The sequence below is a fragment of the Canis lupus genome, chromosome 10 (assembly GCF_011100685.1).
Source record: "Canis lupus familiaris isolate Mischka breed German Shepherd chromosome 10, alternate assembly UU_Cfam_GSD_1.0, whole genome shotgun sequence".
Taxonomy (NCBI): domain Eukaryota; kingdom Metazoa; phylum Chordata; class Mammalia; order Carnivora; family Canidae; genus Canis; species Canis lupus.
The window spans coordinates 21,777,899-21,798,916 of NC_049231.1; the positions used below are offsets into that span (position 1 = coordinate 21,777,899).

Below are 21,018 nucleotides of genomic sequence, written 5' to 3' on the forward strand. Positions count from 1 at the left end.
CTCCATGTAGTTTTTTCTTGATCCTCTTGATCCTTAGTTTTCAAGTGTCCGTAAGAGATGTTTAACTGAGACAGACCTGGACACAGATCCCAAAATCCACTTACGTATCTGTAGGAAACACACTGACCTGCCCCAGCACCGTGCTTTGGAAAACACACATCGGAGCCGGTCTGGGAGGCTGGCCAGAGGACCAGACGAGAGCACCAGGGGCAGGGCGCCTGGCACAGTGCCCACCACAGCAGCCCGTGACACCTCTGCCATTCCAATTCTGATTCGTAGGGACAGGAGTCCCCCACGACAGAGTCCTGAATGGCTCTGAAGGGGCCTTACCCCCACGTGCAGGGGCCGACAGTCAGTAGGTCTGTCTGCACGGCCAAGCAGATCCTCTGCTACCTGGGGGTTTCTGGGCTTCTGCGCGGTTCTTCTCCCTCCGGCCTGCTCGACTTGTATCGACACCAGGAATGTCACAGAGGAACACAAAAGTGTCAAACACCGTGATTTTGTTTACTTTCCATTTTATTCACATTTCATGGATTATTACACTTCCTCAAAAACTAATACAAACTGAGATTACATTGTCTGACAATTCAAGTATTTTAGTTTTAGAAAACAATTTCCTATGTAAAATAGAAAGCAAACAACTTATCTGATTGCTAAGAAGTTTTACATCTGTAACGATTGCGTCTGCGTCAAGCAGAGTCTGTAGTCCTAACCATGATTGCCTCTGGCCAAGAACGTCCCGGTGCCGAGAGCGGGACTGGACGGGCTCCTCGCGGTCCCCTACCAGAACCGCGGGACACGCCAGTTTCTACTACAGATTCTCACTTCCAGAATGAGAACGATTACCCAAGGGTTTGGGAGCGAGCCATTCGGTTTGCAAAGCCTTCAAAACGCACTGTGCTTGCATTCTGACTTCAGACATCGAAGAACTGACTGATGCTCAGAAGCAGACATGTTTCACTCTTAAAATGAAACCAAAAAGGCTTTCTCAGTGAGAACTTGTTCTGCACTCGGATAGTAAGATGGGATTTTCTCCCCCTACCCCAGAACAGGTACATTCTTTTTGGCATGCAGCATATCAAAAATATGATTTAGAACTGAAATTGTAAAACTATAATCCTTTTTAAGAAAATCGGCTCATAAATGGTCAGACTTGTCCTTCCATGGAAAACAGAATCTAAAACTGCTTTAAAAACTGGACACACATTTTCCAGCCTATAATTCTAAAAACGAAAAGACCGCATGATGCTCATTTTTGTGCTTCCTGGGGGAGCGCTCGAAAGGAGAAAGACACACGTGTTTGTAAAAGGCCACTGGGATGCTCGGTATTTGTCAAGATGGGACACAACTGATTCAGGATTAAAGGTTAAAAACACCTCCCTTCAGGCCATACAGATGACATACATACTCCAGAGATCCTCCAACTAAACACAAAAATTTCAGTCCACATTAAACATTTTAAAGCCTAATTTCCAAGATTTTGTTAAAAATAAATCTAACTAGACCCGTAGGGTGGAATTTAGCAACTAAATACAGTGGAGGCCGAGGGACCCCTTCCCCCAAGTACATACATAATTAAGATGGAGACCAGCAGGTTCCTAAAGCAGAAGTGACATGAAGGAGATAATCACATTGGGAGTTATGGCACACGCATCACATGTGTCCCTGTAATTGTCACTTTAACAGTGAGTCTTAGCAGCAACAAGTTGCTGGGAATGTCAAGAAAAGAGAAAGCCACACATACCCACTAATTAAAAAAAAATACATGAACTATTTTTCCAGAGGGGTTGAGAGGTGCCCCAGTCCTGATGCATCTGGGCCACGTTTGGCAAACGTCCCACTGGCCACACAGAGGCTGCCCTTGCCCCCTCCCCCAAGTGTGGCACGCTCCCCCGACTGGTGCCCGGAGTGGCCTACCAGTTCCTGGGCCCAGAAACCGCGCCCTGCCTCTCCTCTCCTCCTAGCAGCTGGATGAACCTTCCTCGAGGCCACGTGGGCCGCGACCGCTGTAACAGTACCGACCACTGCTTACTAGAAATCACCTGTAACAAACATTCAAGAATATTCTCGATTCTAAAAAGAAAATGCAACAGTAATTGCCACTCCCTCCCTAATTCTCCCAACGTGGGAGTCTGACCACAGCCCACAGGAGTGTACGCACACATCTCTCTGCATTTATCTAGAGTCACACTCTGGGCCAGATTCTCTCACCAGAAATCAGAAAACAGAAGTGCAAGAATCTCATGATAAATTGTTGGCCAACTACCACACCTCAAGCATTTGAGTTAACATATTGGATCATAAAGTAGTTCCCTGCCCCCTTATAAATCTCTAAAAATTCTAGTTTCTTTAAAAAAAAAAAAAAAAAAAAAAAAAGCAACAGTACTATTTAAAATTACTTTGACTCTTTTCTAAGCCAGAAGACGACATTGCATACTGAAGACCAGAAGATACAAGCGCGAGCCCTAAGGCACGAACCCTGAGGCTTTAGACAAGATCATCTGGTACCAGCATTAAATGATTAATGAGGAATGAAAGTGGACATTTAAGGAATAAAATCTGCATCTAATTCATGTGCCCAGAATTTTCAAAGAACCTGACAGCTACAGAGAAGTGACACGGGTCTTCCCACGTGTAACCACGGCTCCCTTCCAAACAGACAGACTGAGCATCTTACTTGTAAAAAAAGTAAGTGGAAACTTCAGGTATCAAATGTAGAATATACTTCTGTCTAAAGTTAAAGGCAACATCAACACGCACAATTTCAATTCCATTACCTTATTGCAGGTTTCCTGGCTAATTCACATGGCTCATGTGTCGTCCAAGCTCCTAGTACTTTTAGGGAATAAGCAGCTCTTAGATCCGTAGGGTAAGGGTTCATCAGGTACAAAGAGCTGAGTCGTATTCTTCTTCCGTACTACGCTCTAACTCGGACTTCACTTTCATTTTTACAAGAGTTTGCTGTCCATGGTCTATGAACTAGAAGCTACCAAAGTTGTGCTTTGAAACCTCATTCCTGGCAATCCCCCATCTGGTCACCTTGTCCGTAGGGGGACACAGAACTAACAGCACCTCATGAATCAAACTATGAAGCCAATCAACAAGCTACTAATTTCCTTTTAAAATGAACAAGCAGATCCTCCATCAGGTAAAGCAGCCCAAGGGCTCAACGGCCCGGATCTGCAAATAAAAAGCAAAAGCCTCTGCCGCTGAGGAGGACCATCTGGTGCTAGTGGTTCAGCTCTAAGAACACCACGAGAAAGCAAAGGAAAAATCCCTCTGTCACAGCGTGGTAGCATGATTTGTTTGGAAAGAGCGCTGTTCTCCCCAGTCAGCCAAGCCCACCGGAGAGAAGGCACCCGGCGAGCTCCCTCCCGGCCCCAGGGGCTGCTGGAAACCGCGCCGGCAGCAGACCCAGAGACCTGGGGGTCGAGCAGCCTTGGGAAGTCTAATCGATACCCTGATTTCAGCCTATTAAGAAATCACTTGTGGTCAGTTTAATAAATGAACATTAAAAATCTTCCAAAAAATTTCATTCAAACATATTTTACACATTAGACAGTTCTTAAGAAGGGAGAATACAGGTTCTTGACACTTAACATTTAAAGGTTTTATTGGCCATATTAATCTTCCTCACACAGTTTTCAGTTATCTCTAAGTTCTCAGAATGTCAAAGTAAGAAGAGAAGAAGAGCTGACTACGTCTAAGGGGCTGGGGCGGGGGGGGGGGGGGGTCCTGCGGGCTGAGTGCGCTCAGGCATCCTTTTTCTCCAGTAAAATTTTGTGCAACTCGTCCGCATCCTCGCCCGTTTTTACCCGGATTAACATGGTGACTGGGGCGGCGGCATTCTTCTCATCGATGGGCGGATTTGGAACGCACACGATGAGGACGTTGTTCTTCCCTGTCCGGGTACATGGCATGTTGGGTGGAATCAGGACATTCAGCAGTATGTTGCCTACATCCAAACAAAGGGGAAAGTACATGAGAATCACGTAAACCGCACGAAAGGTCCACGACCGCAGCTTCACGTGCTCCACATAAAATCCAGAAACCTACGCTGAATGGACCCAGGACCAGAGCCATCAGCAGGGTGGTGAAGAGGGGGATGGGTGCCCTGCCGCACACGCCAGCACTATGTCCCTCAGAGAGGGCCAAGGCCTCACCCTGGAGCCACCGTCCTCTCCCACCCTCCCGTGTGCCGTCGCAGCAGCCAGCCCTGTCTGAGGTGTCCATTCTCGCAGTAAAGGAGGAACACGTTAGCACGACCTGGAGCCTCACCAGGTCATTGGAACAAATGCAGAGTGGTTAGTGACAAAACCTCTCTGTTGCAGAGCCAGCACGGCTGACTGGGTAAGAGCGCCATCACGGTGACAGCATCACCCACGAGTCAAGCCCACAGGTAAGAAAAGCGCTGCCCAGAAGTTTCTGCAACCCTGCCAGCAGGACCTAGTGTCACCCATCACTTCCTCTTCAACCCACCCTGGCCCCCAGCCCCAGCTCCTCCAGGCACCCCGACCCTGCTTCCAGTGGGTTGTTCTCAGGGTGAGGCTGGGGCGAAGGGGAGCCCGCAATGTGTTCATGGTCATTTCCTACACAAAGCAGATTCCTTTAAATGGTTAATTCCCCTTCTGTGTTTATTAAACCATCCAATTTACCTATAGCTTCCTAGTCACATTTCTAACACAAAGTAAAACAAAAACCTGGTTACAAAGTAAAACAAAAACCATCCTGGTTACTTCTTTTAACACATCTACATTTTCTTACACACTGTTACGCTGGCACTCAATTAAGTCGTAAATAATCAGTAAATACAGGATGGATTTGATCTGAATGACTGCTATTCTATCCCCCAAAGCACATCAATATCTGAAAATCCCAATGACCAGAATCAGCAAGGGCTTTTACATACCATGTAGTTAGCGTTATCTTGTGCCACCTGAGAAACAAGATACCCACCTAAATTGGTGTCCGCCCGCACTAACAGTTGTGTCTTCTGATTCGCTGTAGGTTTTAAATGCAAAGTACCCACACCTTTCTCTTTAAATTCGTTGTCTTTCTTGTAAAAGAGTTTACACCTACGGAGAAAAAGAAGAGAGGCCATCAGATACTCAACAGACAAGTTTTCTAAGAATCGCTGTTCACATTGAGAGGAAATCTTTGATTCAGACTGAGTCTGGGTACAAACCAGAAGAAGAAAGTCTGGTTATATATTCTAGGACCCCTGCCTATTTCTCCCAACTTAAAAAAAAAAAACACTTTCTGAAGCCACCTATTCTCAATTCAGTCACAACCACAGCTGAACACCCTAACCTTTCTGATGTGCCCCTTTGGCCCTGAGCTCAAGAGGCTGACCTGAACAAACACAGGACCCTCTGCCCCGTATCTCTCTTCCCCTTTTTCCTATTTATTTTTGAATTTTCTTTAGGACTCCTCCAATTTTTGATCTACCAAAATACTGAAAATTTTGGAAAACTCTCATGGGCAAGGCCTGACAATAATATTATCAAAAATCTCCCCAGCTGTGTCGCGCATCCCCTTAGGTTGTTAATACACCAAGTAAAACCACTGTCTGCTCCTTTAATTTATTCTAATTAGGAAAAAAATCTTAAGTCAGAGTCACTCCTTTATGTCACCTGCATAATTAAATTTAAAGAGCAAAAGGAGGGCAGCCCGGGTGGCTCAGCAGTTTATCACCACCTTCAGCCCAGGGTGTGATCCTGGGCTGAAGGTGGTGAACCCGGGGTTGAGTCCCACGTCGGGCTCCCTGCATGGAGCCTGCTTCTCCCTCTGCCTGTGTCTCTGCCTCTCTCTCTCTGTCTCCCTCATGAATAAAATCTTAAAAAAAAAAAACAAAAAAAAAACAAAAAAAACAAAAACAACACCAAAGGAACTGTTGGATTCCTAGAAGTTCTCAGAAAGAATTACACTTGGGAATTCCATAGGCTATGGTGATTGTTATGAACACTGCTGACTCTGAAATTTCTGTATTTAGGAAAATACATTCAGGGAAGCTTCTAAAATGACACAATTGACTCTTTAAATACGTTTGTTAAAAAGTACTAATTTCATTTCAATGGGATGAGATAATTCAAAATTTCTCCTTAGCTTTCTTCTGAAAGCGACAGCTCTCATATAAGAACAAGAATAAACACAGAACCAAAACCACTCTCATCACGGGGTTGTGGGGGGGACAAAGGGCCTATCAGTATGCAGAACTTTTTGGCTGAGAAAACCCACAAAAGCCAAACAGACCTCCAAGAGGGAGATGATGCCTCCCGAGGAGGAGCAGTAAAAGTAAAAAAGCAAAGGTGAAGCCAACGACGAGGAGACTTTGTACAGGAAGGAGATGGGGTTGGATGGTCAAAGAAAAGCCTGTCTCTAAAGGACTGTAGAAGCCAAGAAAAAACAGAAATACTAGAAAAGAGTAGAAATGCCTAGCAGAAAACTTCTAGAATCTGTTTGTTTTCAAATGAAGGGTCAAGATTTCTCCCTCGGTCCTATCCCAAGAGCAGGCACAGGCTGATCCCTGGAGCCCCTGGGACAGGATGCTCAGCAATTTCTGTGGGGATGAGGTCACCCTGGAAGCCACCTTCCCCATCTCTGAACACACGCTCACCACGTAAGTCCCCAGGACTCTTACTCACTTTTTGGAGTAAAAAGCATCTTCTTCTTTTACTTCAGTAACTACTACTTTAGGTGGCTCATCATTCTCTTCTTCATCTCCGCCTTTTATAAAAACGACACTAATTCAGTAAAATTCAAATCAACATCTTTAAAATGCTAACAAAAGAAGTCATCCATCCCCCAACGCCTCAACCTAAATTTTCCCTATAAGCAGGTACAGAAATTGAACACACACACATCTAATGGGGGTGGGAGGAAGGGGGCTCACTGGATTTTATTTTGTGAAAAATCAAAATGACTTTTAATGGGAACATACTTCTCTCTCCTACATGTTAATTTGTAGAAAGCCCTGGAATAAAATATTGTCGATGCTCATGATTCAGTGCACAAATTTTAACAGAAAAATCAACACCCACATATACTCAAGATCTCCCACAGAAAATGAAAATCTCAGGCTTCTAATACCTTTGTCCCCAAATTCTCACATGACCCTGTGTGTGTCATACTAAGGAATGATCAGTATCAGCAATGGCCAAACAAGAGGAAGACAATAAAACTGTTAATGGGGCAGGTTGTCAGAGAAACCAGCCCCAAGAGTGAGCAAACTGCCTCTGCGTGGCCCCACCTTGAGAGGCTCGGTACTGGGTGCCCTCCCTGACGGAGTCCCAGCCCCAGCCCGAGCCCCAGCCCAGGGGAGATCCAAGACATTGATGCAAACTAGCCTCCAGAGAGACGGTCTCAGGACACACACTAGATCAAACAGCAAATCTCAGAAAAACAATTCTGGTGCTTGAACAGGCCAAAGTGAGGAGATTTAAATTCTGAGGCGGCAGTGGCGAGGCTCTCCAGGGCGGGCGAGACTTTCACAAGCTCACAAGTCTCTCGCGCGCGGGGAGCGGCCCGGCCACAAGACAAGCAGTGAGGGCATTACTGCGGCATCAGGCATTGCATGGGGCCCAAGCGTCCTCCCACATCCCTCCCATGGGCAGCTCTGCTGTTCCTGGGACCGCCCTAGGAGCAGGGGGACTCTTCATCGGTCTTATTTAGGGTAGAGGAATAAAAGGGGAGATCTTTATTCTAGGCTTTGTGCTGGAGGACCCTGGCCTGAGGATATGCTCGAAGGAGTGGAAGTTTCGCTCCCAGGAGAAAAACATGATATTCAGTGGCAAACAGGCAACCTCAGTTTTCTTTTGGCCTCAAGTATCAAAAAGGGAACACCTCCCGTGAGACACACTTTTTAAACTTACAACTAAGTGTCTTCGTGCACAGTATTTGTTCACAACCACCATGGGAAGAGCAGAGATAAGGAGTAAGAACAGGGGTGAAGGGCCTGTGACTCAGTCTTGGTCTGGGGCACTGATGCCCCCCAAGGCAGACACTTCTGGAAAGGTGGCTGTGGTCCAGACACATGGAGGGAAACCCCGTCCATTTGTTCCCCAGAGATGCACAAAGTCTACCTTTTTTATTCACAGTACAGTACTACTTTGCCATGAGACTTCACCTAGATTCAATCTCCCCAATACAAGACACACCATGGACACTGATGACCACCTCTTCCAGTAAAACACAATTTTCAAACACTATTAACTCAATGTTATGTGCAAAACCATGCATCTAATACTTTTCAAAGTCGCTGTGCCAGATACTGTTATATCCTTCATTTTTATTTTGATATTCTTAATCCTTACAGTAACCCTACAAAACAGGTCTTACTCCGTTTTACAAGAGGCAAATAATAGACTCAAAAGCAGGTGATCAACTTTGTCCGAGATCACATCCAGGAAACGTCGGAGTCACAGCGTGAATCCAGATCCACCTGAATCACAAATCTACGTTCGTGCCGCTAAACACGAAACTCAGATCTGAAACAGACTTAGGAGGATAAACTTTATTACCTTTGCATTCGCTACTGCCGCCTTCAGGTTGTACCTCCAATGTTTTCGTGTAAAATGGTGAAGACATTGATTTATTCTGGGTAAGATCTCTGCCAAATAAACTGGAGTTTCCAGAAGAAAACGAAAATCCAGTTAGTGGGCCAGAGTTTAAGGACCCCAAGACAGAACTATCGATCTTCTTGCCAAAGTTAAACGAGGCACTTGCTGCTCCTACAGAAAGGTCTGTCTTCTTTTCAGATGCGTCCTCTGCCTTGTGGCCAGGAAAGAGAAATGTTGACTCTTGCTGCAGTTTTGTTGACCCGAATAGGGAAGGGGACTGTGTTGCAAGTGGCATTTTGTTAGTTTCACTTTCAGAACTCCTGCCGCCACCGCCCCCGTGCTGCTGTTCGATTCCCGCTAGGTATTTCTCATAGTCTTTAAAGATAGGCGTCAAGTCGCACAGTGGGTTTGTGTTCACGTGCTTCACGATCCAGTCCCGAACAGAACAGTTCAAGGCAGCCAGCTGCTTGTGATAGGCATTGCGGGGGCAGGCTGCACTAGAGGTAAGGCCAGAGGAGGAGGGCTGCTGACTGTCACCATTAGTTTTGGGAGTTAAAATCTTTTTATCAACCAAGGAGGTAGGACCATTTGCAGCAATAGATCCTATAGGAAATTAAAGTTTGAAGAGTTTACTGAAAAGTTGATTGGATTTTATCAAACGGATTTTTATGCTGCTCTGTCTTCGTATTTTCTTTTATGGTATCCTAGTTTTGTAACAGTTCAAGAAGTAGGGTGCACATCTAATATTTAGGAACCGGTGATCACAAAAACCAAACTTTCTACAAGAACATGGTCTATGATGTGCTTACATTAACTTCTACAATTTTAAAATAATCTTTTCTTTGAAAAGGATGTCTGCTTACCCCAGAACTGTCACAATAGTTGCCATAAAACTTAATCCCCAAGGCTGCAGGGATAAACATGTATTAACGTAGTTAAAATCTTAACAGATCAGGGCAACCGGGTGGCTTAGTTGGTTAAGCATATTCCTTGGACTGAGGTTATGATACCAGAGTCCTGGGATTGAGCCCCGGGACTGAGCCCCTCAATGCCTCCCTGCTCAGCGGGGAGTGTGCTTCTCTGACCCTCCCCCCCCTCGTGCTCTCTTTCTCTCTTAATAAGCTAAACAAAACAAAATAAAACAAAAACAAAAACAAAAAAACTTAAAGTGCTGGTTTAGTCACACTAAACATTCTGCCTCATTAAAACAAAACAGTAGACATCTAGAATAACTAGCTAAGTACAATCCAACTAGCCAGGATCACTTCTGCTAACTGAAGGTTGTAGCCCAAGATTCCGTTCTCTGTTGCTAATCCCAAGAGTTCTTGAGCAATTCTCTCAAAACAGCATCAGGCAGTCAATACATCCTGAGTAAAATAAATCTAGACTGGAGGACCCATAAGTTCCTAGTAGCCATGTGCCACACAAAGTCCTTGGGACACACAGGATGAATGAGAATATGGGAAGGCAGGTCTTTACTGAGGGTCCACTAAGAGCTTCCTCTTCTCCTCTGACCCCTTAGGTCAATTCTGAGGGTCATTCTCATTTCACAGTTGAAGCCTGGAGGCTCAGAGGCTAAGGGACTTTACCAGGGTCACAGAGCCAGTGACTGGCAGAGCTGAGGACAGAACCTGGGTCTATTTTGGCTTTAAAGCCTGTGCTGTACTCTCTCGACAAACAGCCAACATCTCTCTAATTTCCATCCCTTTCATTATTACCCTGTTTCTGCTTATGTAGTCCCAGGACCCAGGATAAAGTATGAGAAAACATCTCTGCAAAGTTATTTTTCAGAGTGTCTTTACACATATGTGACCGGAGTGGGGGAGCACCTACTCACCAAAGGCTGCCTTGCTCTCTGTTGCTGTCCTTGCACTGGAGAAGGGAGAGGCGCTAGTTATGCTGCTTCCATTAGACAGTCCTTCCAAAGGCTTTCCTCCAGCGCCATTACCAAATCCAGAAAACCCTCCTCCTCCAGAAGGTACAACCAAACCTTTAAAACCTTTAAAGGCCCCTCCACTATCAGACTGAAACACAAAGAAAGGACACACATTAGATGACTAAATTTCATACTAAGTGAGTGACAATACCATGTTGGCTGAGTAATACCCAGAACCCTCAGGCGACCATCATTGGAGGGAAACGAGCAGCATGTTGCAGAGACAGGACATGAGACCGACTTTATTCTTAATGATAGCTCTGTAATCCAAAGCTGCCTTCCTGAAACAGCCATGAAGGATAGTGATTTACAGCGCGAACTTGTTTTTAGAAATATATTTAAGATACAGAAGATAAAAAAAGGTAATGAAATATATTTGTGCACACAGCCTCAGAACTATAACTAAAAACATTCTAAGACAAATAAATCCCAAATAAAACATTTTTGTGCACTACTCAAAGACCATTAGCCTAAGTAAGGAAGCTGGTAGAAACGTCAAGTCAGGTTCAATGAAGGTATCTCACCCACTTTCCTATGACTTCCTAAAGCATTTCTGTAGCTGATGGCCTACGGTAACGTGAGCAGTTGACTCTCAAATCTAGACCTTCCCTTGGTGGAGAAACACAGAAGCAACATTTTACTCTCAATTTTCCTGCTACTTCCATAGCAAGGTCCTTCTAATAGACCCTTCCCACTGTCGCCAGTTTGTTCATATCTCCTGATGTTCTGGAAATAGCTAGCACTCCTTATGAGTTTCTAAACCTGTTCTCTGCCCCTGCAAACTCTCAGAGAAACGTTCCTCAGTTTACACTGCTCTGCTAGAGTTACCTTACTTTTTTCATTCAAAAATTGTGGCTACACCTCAGTGGGCATGATCTGCTTCCCAGATTCAAGATGCAAAGGAGGCTCTAGGACATATTCTCAAAAACACATCATGGAATACATGCTTCCAAATTTCCAAGGGAGTGCACAAACCTTAGGTTTTCACACAAATGAATTATAATCATGATCTAGAATGATTAGATCATGATCTAAAACATTTTCTTGGGGGATCCCTGGGTGGCTCAGCAGTTTAGTGCCTGCCTCTGGCCCAGGGTGTGATCCTGGAGTCCCAGGATCAAGTCCCATATCCGGCTCCCAGTGCGGAGCCTGCTTCTCCCTCTGCCTGTGTCTCTGCCTCTCTCTCTGTGTCTCTCATGAATGGATAAATAAAATCTTTAAAAATAATAATAATAAAAAAATAAGACATTTTCTGAATGGGTCGGTTAGCCTAATATTATTGCATAGTTTTCAAACACCAAAAGTTTCAATCACATCCATAGGAACTTCGGATGTTTACTGACCATGGATACAATTGTGGCAATAAAATTAGGCCAAAAATGCAAAATCTTCACTTGTATGAATTTTAATGTGTATGATGAATATAGCTTAAGCCTGACACTCTAATTTGATTTTTGATGACTCAATATCCCAAACACACCAAACTGATAGCTACCATTTTATAACAGTATTCCACGGACAAAGTGAAAAGTTGCAAGTGGCTCCTCAGAGCCTTTTATTCTGCATGAGATTTAAAAACCACAGGATATTTATAGTTATTTTAGAAATTGCTGACAGTAAATTGGCTCTAGAATCATCACAAAAATTTAAGAACCACTGGTTTAAAAAAAAAAAAAAAAGGTATAGGAGTCATTTAGAAAAATGAGAGTAAAAGTGAACAAAGAGCTGTCCACTTGGGCTCCACGGAACTGACACGTTCCTGTGCCTGCCAGTCTCCCACACTTCTTTTTCTCCAGGGCACTCAGAGAAAAATAAGAACTATATACTCAACGTGTCTCTTCCATCATTAGGATGCAAGATCCACCAGGCATGGATATTTTACTTACTCCTGTTTTTACACACCACTGTATCTCCAGGACTTGGGAGATCTGTTGAGTGAATGCACAAATGCATGACAGGTGAGCCTTAACAACATGGGGGCCAGGTGCACCAACCTCCCTCCCTCATCAAATAACAACAAAAAAATACCACTTCTCAATGGACCCAGGAAATTCACACCCATGTTGTTCAATAGTCAACTGTGTATGGGAAAAGCCACATTTCAGCAGATGATGTTAACATTTATTATACATGTTCTAAAAGTTACAGCTGAAATGACACGTGGATTTCAACTACCCATTTGCATTTCCTTTAACAGCCATGGGATGGGGTCCTCCAACCTGCTTCTCTTGGACCAAGTCTGGATTTGGTCTGTACGGTTTCTACTTCTTCAGTCATTCATCCAAGGCGGGGCCATCTGCACTTGAGGTGGCCTTCCTTGGGCTTCTCAGTCTACATCACGAGCTGCCACTCTCAGCTACCCCCTGGTTTCAACCTCCTGCATGGTGACAACTCCCAGAGCTACATCCTGCTGTCACCCCTCCTCCTGCTCCAAGAAACCACCCACACATGTGGTCGTCTTCTACAGAACTTGAGTGTACCCCAGTCCCTCAAAATACGTTTCCCCAAGTAAGCCAATCACTTCCCCCCTAATTAAGCTGTCCTTCCCTGATGCATCTTCACCAGGAGAGAGCCATCAAACTTCGCCAGGCTCAATACCTACATCTAACTTGTCAGCAGTCCTTCAAGAATGAAATCAGACCAGAGGAAACTTGGAATAAAAAAACTGAACAGCGGGCAGCCCCGGTGGCACAGCGGTTTAGCGCCGCCTGCAGCCCAGGGTATGATCTGGAGACCCTGGATCGAGTCCCACGTCGGGCTCTCTGCATGGAGCCTGCTTGTGTCTCTGCCTCTCTCTCTCTCCCTGCATCTCTATGAATAAATAGATAAAATCTTAAAAAAAACCTGAACAGCTGCCACCCGGGATGCTCAAACCAGCTTCTCCAGCCTGACAACAGGTGTCTAGGCCACCAAGTCAGCACTCAGGTGTGTGCAATGTATGTGAGGGCTGAGGACTGCACTGTGGGGAAGAGTTGTTAACTCTGGAGTGGTGGGTGAATGTGGACCACACCATTTCAATTCAAGTGGCACAACTCATCTTTTACCCTTGTGAACCTGGGAAGAAAACATTGTAACAGACTCTATTAGGAAAAAATCTACACATGAAATGCTTCTGTTACAGATTAAGGACTTCCTGCCCACACCCAGGGAGCAGACCAGACTACCAAAACACCTTGCTTTCCTACTTCCTTACTCCACCCGCCACCCACTCTTCTTCACACTGTTTTCTCCTCCTCTTACTGCCACTCAGCTTGAATTTGTATAGATCAATGGTTTATTTCTGCACCTGGTAAGGTGTGCATCTCATACTTAATTGTTTACTATCTCCCATGGTCCATCTCAAGGATTTTCACAAGCGGAGTAAGCATTTTAAAAAGCATTTATCGATCTGACCGGTCCCAGGGGTAGAAATGCTCTGCAATCAGAAATCAAATTAGCGTTTAATACCAAAAGCGGTAAGAAAACACTCACTTCAAATCCAACATTTCTACGCTTTGCTTTCTTTATGGCTCTATTCTTCAAGACTTCCTCACTGGCCACTGAGAATGTTCCCACCTGCAGATGTACAAATTAAATAGCAGTAAGATGAGGCTCAAAAGAAGAAACACTAAACAAAAAAGTCTGACCAAATTTATTTTCATGTCTGCTGGTTAATACTGGTAACAAATTATGGAGAGGGCGCGGTTACAATAAAGTTCACGTCTGTTATCTATCTTGTGAATCCCAAAGCTACTCAGGCGAATCAGAAATCTCCCAGATCAATACAAACCCAGCTTTGACTCACAATCCAGAGAGGAGTGATTCAAACACAGGAAAGTTTTGACAGGATTAAGACTGTCAAAAGTTTGGTAGAGGGGCACCTGGGGGCACTCAATCAGATGAGCCTCAGATTCTTGATTTCAGCTCAGGTCCTGTGTGATCTCAGGGTCCTGAGATCAAGCCCTGCGTTGGGTTTCCTGCTCAGTGTGGAGTCTGCCTGAGATTCTCTCCCTCTCCTTTTGACCCCCCCGACTCCCCATTTACTCTAAAAGTCAATAAACAAAATCTTTAAAAAAAAAATTGGTAGAAAACTGTTCAGGATCAGTTCTTCAAATTTCAAATATATTCAAAAATATGGATAAAACTTAGAACAAAAATCCAATTTTAAGAAGCAAAATCTATTTCTCAAAAGCCAAAAGTTACCTTAAAGATCATGGACAGAGGGGATCCCTGGGTGGTGCAGCGGTTTGGCACCTGCCTTTGGCCCAGGGCGCATCCTGGAGACCCGGGATTGAATCCCACATCAGGCTCCCGGTGCATGGAGCCTGCTTCTCCCTCTGCCTATATCTTTGCCTCTCTCTCTCTCTCTGTATGACTATCATAAATAAATAAAAATTTAAAAAAAAAAAAAAAAAAAAAAAAAAAAGATCATGGACAGCTGGTAATAGAGCCAGTTCTGAAACCCAGATGCCCAAATCTAGGATCTTACAGTTTTCAAAAACAAATTTTATTTTTATCACATATGCACATGATTTTTCAGAGAAACCTTGCCCATCTGTCCATCATCCCAAAGACCACTGGTGTACCCAGGATTCTAAGTGACCCTGTTGGAAAGCTACTGCTTTTCCCAGTAGCTAAAAGTACTATGTCCACAATCAGGAATTTGCTAAAGATCTTTGACTTTATTTCAATCCTTCTTTTACCCTATAGAGCTGGCATAAAATACTTTCTATAAGAAGCTGTCTCTGTAGCTATTTCAGATAACGTTAAACTTTAAGAAGGGACTTACAGAAGGGACTCTCTGGCTACACTTGTCCTGAATTCAATGTAAGGTCCTTTCAGACTCATTAGAATTTATCTAAATGGAAGTCCTTTCGTTCCTGAAATATGTTAATGTCCAAGCAAATCATCATATGGTAATCTTGAATCTTACTAGATCCAGAATGTTTGCGCTTTGCATGAGACCTGGAAAAAACAGCTACCAAAGAGCTGGTTAAAAAGCACCAAGTCAGTTAGAAATGTTAAAAACCTTGTCAAAATATTAACATAGTTGTGATTTTGGTTTTCCTAAACATATTAATTTGCATATTTATAAAGGAAAAAAATGTTTATACTACAAGATTGATTCAGAAAGGAAAATGGTTTAAGAATAAGCTTGGAAACACACTTTTGCAGATTTCTTCTTCTTCTTTTAACTTTGTGCTATTCTATTAACTTGAAAGGCTAACTTGGTTACAGATTTCTTTAGTGAACTGGCCAGGGAGCATCAAACTACTGATGAGGCACTACAAATGCAGCTGTGTTCTACTCTTTGTAAGAAAAAAATTAAAATATTTCCTCAGGGAAGACCATTTTTATTTTGTTAGGAAAGAAACTAGGTCAATCTAAATTCTATTCCAATTAATCTAAATGTTGGGGGGTTGGATGGGGGGCCCTCAGATCTGTGCAAACATGGAATAAGACAGGCCTCCAAGAGGCATTAGAGTACAAGAAAAGACCTTAATCTGAAATCTCAAATTATGAATATGGCAGACTGAGATGGCATGGGGTGGTGTACCATTTCTCAAGTTTGGGCACTGGCGCCATGCTAAGTTCATGACTAGATCACTGATTCACTCTTCAGTCTTGGTTAAAACTATAGGTTTAGAATGCAGCAAGTACATGAAATTCAGAAAGGTGCTTCTACAAAGGAGAATATTTCAGGGATAGGCACTACTGAAAAAAGACACTCAAATGTAATTAATAAATTTCTATACTAAATACAGGTCATAAGAAACCAGACTATTTTCTATTCAGGCTGTTTTTTAAAAGACTTTTTAATTTTACTACAAAATCTTCCTGAGGAATCCCCAAAACAAATTTAAATTTAGAAGCAGCAGGAAATCATTCTCAGAGAAACATCTTACCTCTTCTGCTTCATCTTCTTGATCCCAATTCCTATCTGTCAATTCCTTCTCAGCAATTCTTTTGGCCATATTTTCAAATCTAAGTTAAAAGTAAAAAGAAGTGAAAAGTGCTTTTCTAGACCAAGATATAAGAATTTACAAAGAATATTTTTAAAAGATTTATATGATAGAGAAAGATGGTGTGAGCAAGCACAAGCAAGAATGGCAGAGGAGAGAGGGAAGGGGGGAGAGAGGAAGAGAGGAGGGGAGGAGGAGGGAGAGGGGGAGAGGGAGAGAGGGGGAGGGAGGGGAAAGGAGGGGGAGAGAGAGGGAGGGGGGAGAGGGGGAGAGAGAGAGAGAGAGAGAGAGAGAGAGAGAGAGAGAGAATATGAATGAGAATATCCAAAGCAGACTCTGTACTGAGCATGGAGCCTAATGCAGGGCTTGATCCCCTGAGGTCATGACGTGAGAGGAAACCAAGAATTGGACAGCTTAGCTGACTGTGCCACCCAGGCACCCCAAGAATTTACAAAAATTTTTAAAAAATTCATTCTAGCATGAAACGAGATTTAAAAAAAAAATTCCTGATATCAGGGGAAGTGCCTTAATGAAAACTTTACAACAGTGTTATTAGGCTCCCAGTGTTACATATACAATAAAGAATTATGGAAGTAGGCAATGCAGGTCTTCTAAGGAACTGGCACTCTTTCTGAACAACGCTAAACCAGCTCCATTTAAAAGAAGTTAAAACACTTTTAAAAATGTGAAATCTTAAGTACTGTATACGTAATCAACAAGTGCTAAATTTACTCTATGCAAATTACAATTATAGTCTTGCTACAGGCAAAACTTAAAATGCTCTTAAAGATGATCCAATAAAGAAGTTCATTCTTAGATAAGAATTTTAATAAGGCACTGGAAATACTTTCACAGCACGAGTACTCTGCTTTATTGAGTACGTAAATTTCCCAAGACTGAACATTTAGTTACCCCAAATTGTATACTGCTAAGCTAGAACATCATGTAAAAGTTTAAAATGTAATTAATATACATGTGTTAACACTGAAAACTTATAAAAGAATAAGCCATCAGCTTAACTCCTCTAAAGCCACCATGTCCCAGGGAAGAGGAGGAGACAGGGACCAACTGTTCTCTCTGTAGATACACGCACCTAACCAGAGAGGGTGCTAGTACCCAGCCCTTATAACTTGCAGTGTTTTCTGATCCTAACATATATTCTTTGCTCTAAACAGCAAAAATAGCACAACAACCAATAGAGAGCTCCACTGTAAGTGCTGTGCTGGCTTGTTCTCTAACTCACCAGCTGAATGGACCAAAAAACCCTCCATTTCCCACTTTGTCCTGGGCAAGTGGGAAGTTCATTCAGAGTTCCTGAAACCTGTGTAGACTCCTGATGGTCTTTACCCACTCTCTTGTCTCAACACCACAAACCACCAGAGTCAGTTCCTAGAATTTTATGATTACTAAGATACACTTTCACACACTGCCTATTTCCCTTTAGTATCTATGAAATAAAATTCAGACATTGACATTCCAAAGTCCTTCAATATCTGACCTCCTGTAAGCGTAACTACATTGGGCATTTCAGCTTTTAATAATATCCTAATAATGTCTGAACTTTTCTATTCAAGGATGTACATGGTTTTTTCCCTGATTATAAAATAAATGGCTTTCAAGTCCACGATGCTAACACAAAGTAGGAAGGATACTCAGCCATTATCTGCAAATCCCTCTTTTTAAGGTCTCCCCCTCAAATACCTGGTCAGATTTTGCCATTAATCTTGGTCATTCAGATACAAGCAAGCAAAACCCTTTCAGACCCATTTCCTTACTGAACTTCCACTGTTGAGAGGCCTGGTCTCTGCGCGGACTCTTTCCCTAGTCAGTAACTAACACCTCCACCAGGGGGCAGAAGAGACGAGAAGTTGAAGGAGTCCTTTTTGCTAAGAGTTAAGGCAAAAAGGGGGTGGAGCTGAAAGTGCAAACTGTAATGAAACTGTCACATCTAGTCAGGCCCACAAATGAAAGATAACCAGGGGAGTACAACCACCAAAACCAAACAGCTGCTCCCCCAGACTACTGGCCACCTAACCGCAGGGCAGGGATCTCCCTTTTGCTTCCGGGTCTACTCCCATTGCCCCAAATCTGCGGCTCAGCTCACAGCAGGTGCTCCAGCAAGTGGCTGGTTGATCTGGGGCCCTACTTATTTTAGAGAATACTACAAGATGCTGGCATCTCGGTTTTGCCATTTTCTTGCTAAACCTCTGGCAAGTCATTTAAAACTGCTATGACTCACTTTCTTCATCTGTAGAAGACGAAGGCGTTGGGAAAATTAAGGAAGATAAATTGAAAACTTAGTTCAGAACACTGCCTGGAACAGAGGAAGGGCTTAATAAACATTATTACAGACACAAGTTTTGTTAGAAGCAAAGGCTACAAAATACTACTTTTCCCCAATAATGTATGAAGCACAGGGTAGAAAAAGAGAATTATGAGCCAGGCTTTAAAATATATTTTAGTGGGCAGCCCCGGTGGCTCAGCAGTTTAGCGCTGCCTGCAGCCCAGGGTGTGATCCTGGAGACCAGGGATCAAGTCCCACAGCAGGCTTCCTGCGGGGAGCCTGCTTCTCCCTCTGTGTCTCTGCCTCTCTCTTTGCTCTCTCTGAATGAATAAATAAATAAACCTTAAAAAAAATAAAATAAAATAAAATATATTTTAGCAAATCTGTATTCTATTTCAAAGTAGGATGCTCCAGATAATATTTTTTATGAAAAAAGAGGAGGAGAAAAAAATCTCTGGGAAGTACTCAGAACAAAGCCCAGCACCAAAGAGTCTTCAGTTTTGGCTACAGTTAAGCATTTAGGGGTGCCTGGCTAGCTGACTGGTGGAGCATGCAGCTCTCCACCTCGAGGTTGTGAGGTCCAGCTCCGCCGTGGGTGTCCAGATTACTTAAAAACAAAATTGTAAAAAAAAAAAAAAAAAAAAAAAAAAAGGATTTGAAAAAAAAATTAGGGCTTGTGGTTAAAGAGGCACCAAATTTTAAAATGATTCCTAGGTATGAAGTACTGATAAGAAATTGAGAGTACTCGTAATTGGAGAAAACTATTATTTGTGCCTGATAGTGTTCCGTGGTCTCTGCCACCAGGTGCTGCCTCCACCTCGGGGTTGAACTTCAGACATCAGTTTACCCTGAGACGAGAACAGGTATGACCATACTTGACGGAGAGAGAAAAAGAGAAAAGGTGGGGGGGGGGGGGGGGGGGAGGCGCGGAGCCCGGAGACTGGAAGGCTGCGGAAGGCGAAGTCTCAAAACTGCTTAACGGGGCAGAGGACAGGGGTGACCGGCAGCCCGGGACTGCGGAGGGAAGCAAGGCCCCGGCGTAGGCAGCGGGTCCCTGCCCGGAGACCGCCGAGGGGAAGCCCCAGGGGGGACCCGACCCGGCGGCCGGGGCCCAGGCCAGCTCCGCACCACGGTCACCGCACGGTCACCGCACCGGGCCGACCCCAACCCGGCCCCGGCCCCGGCCCCGACCCCGGGTCCCTCCTCCCCAGGTCTCACTCCCCCCACCCAGACCCCAGCTCCCCGTCCCAGATCCCTCCTTCCCCAGGCCCCATCCCGGGTCCCTCCCCCCCACCCCAGGTCCCTCCTCCCCAGGTACCCCCCCCCCCCCCGCCCCGACCCCAGGTCCCTCCTCCCCGGGTCCCATCTCCCCCCACCCCCCCACCCTAGGTCCCTCCTCCCCAGGTCCCTCCTCCCTAGGTCCCCCCCCCCACCCTAGGTCCCTCCTCCCCGGGTCCCTCCTCCCCAAGTCCCCCCTCCCCCCGACCCCAGGTCCCTCCCCCCCAGGTCCCCCACCCCACCCCAGGTCCCTCCTCCCCAAGTCCCCCCTCCCCCCGACCCCAGGTCCCTCCCCCCCAGGTCCCCCACCCCACCCCAGGTCCCTCCTCCCCAAGTCCCCCCTCCGCCCGACCCTAAGTCCCTCCTCCCCGGGTCCCTCCTCCCTAGGTCCCCCCTCCCCCCCACTCTAGGTCCCTCCTCCCCGGGTCCCTCCTCCCTAGGTCCCCCCCCAGGTCCCTCCTCCCCGGGTCCCTCCTCCCCAAGTCCCCCCACCCCAGGTCCCTCCCCCCAGGTACCCCCGGCCTCCCCAGGTCCCTCCTCCCCAGGCCCCATCCCGAGCCGGAACCCGGCCTCCTCCGCGGGCTCGCCGCCCCCGCCCCCCGCCCCCCGCTCACGCCGCCGCCGCCTCTCACCTGCCGGGCGCCCGCCGGGGGCCCTCTCCGGGTGCGGGCGCGGTGCAAGCCGGCTGCGGGACGACGAGCAGGTGCGGGCGCCGCTGCGGGACACGAGCAGGTGCGGGCGCCGGCGCGGGCCTCGGGGATGAGGCGGCCGCCGGCCGGGGTGAGCGCGCCTGGCCGCGCCGGGGTTCTCCGAGAGCTTGGTGGTCAGCAAGCCCCGGGCCGCAAGCACCATGTCCTCCAGGGGCCGCGCCTCTCTGTGCCCGGCGGCGGGGGGAGGGCAGTCCGCTCAGCCAGAGGCCGCCGGAGGAGCCGCGGCCGGCGGGCTCCGGGCCGCCATCTTACAAGTCCGCTCTACCCCGCCCGACCCGACGCTATAAAAAGGGAGGAAAGAAACGCCCGC

General features: G+C 45.6%; 1 protein-coding gene across 1 annotated transcript; it reads right to left on the reverse strand.

Moving 5' to 3' along the window:
- Positions 1 to 498: 498 nt before the first annotated feature.
- On the reverse strand, positions 499 to 20,753 carry NUP50 (nucleoporin 50). Its single transcript, XM_038550241.1, has 8 exons — positions 20,631 to 20,753; positions 16,380 to 16,458; positions 13,966 to 14,049; positions 10,396 to 10,582; positions 8,520 to 9,161; positions 6,645 to 6,726; positions 4,957 to 5,075; positions 499 to 3,955 (listed from the first exon to the last, which is right to left on the reverse strand). Exons 2-8 carry the CDS (start codon positions 16,446 to 16,448, stop codon positions 3,753 to 3,755), a joined length of 1,386 nt encoding a protein of 461 aa, XP_038406169.1. The 5' UTR covers positions 16,449 to 16,458; positions 20,631 to 20,753; the 3' UTR covers positions 499 to 3,752.
- Between the last annotated feature and the right edge of the window lie 265 nt (positions 20,754 to 21,018).

Bases quoted from the DNA above. Each gene is read 5' to 3' on its own strand.
- NUP50 (XM_038550241.1), bottom strand. From the start codon at position 16,448: ATGGCCAAAAGAATTGCTGAGAAGGAATTGACAGATAGGAATTGGGAT. The intron at 14,050-16,379 runs GTAAGATGTTTC...GTACATCTGCAG, and splicing joins AAGAAGATGAAGCAGAAGAG to GTGGGAACATTCTCAGTGGC. The intron at 9,162-10,395 runs GTGAGTAGGTGC...AATTTCCTATAG, and splicing joins AGAGAGCAAGGCAGCCTTTG to GATCTATTGCTGCAAATGGT.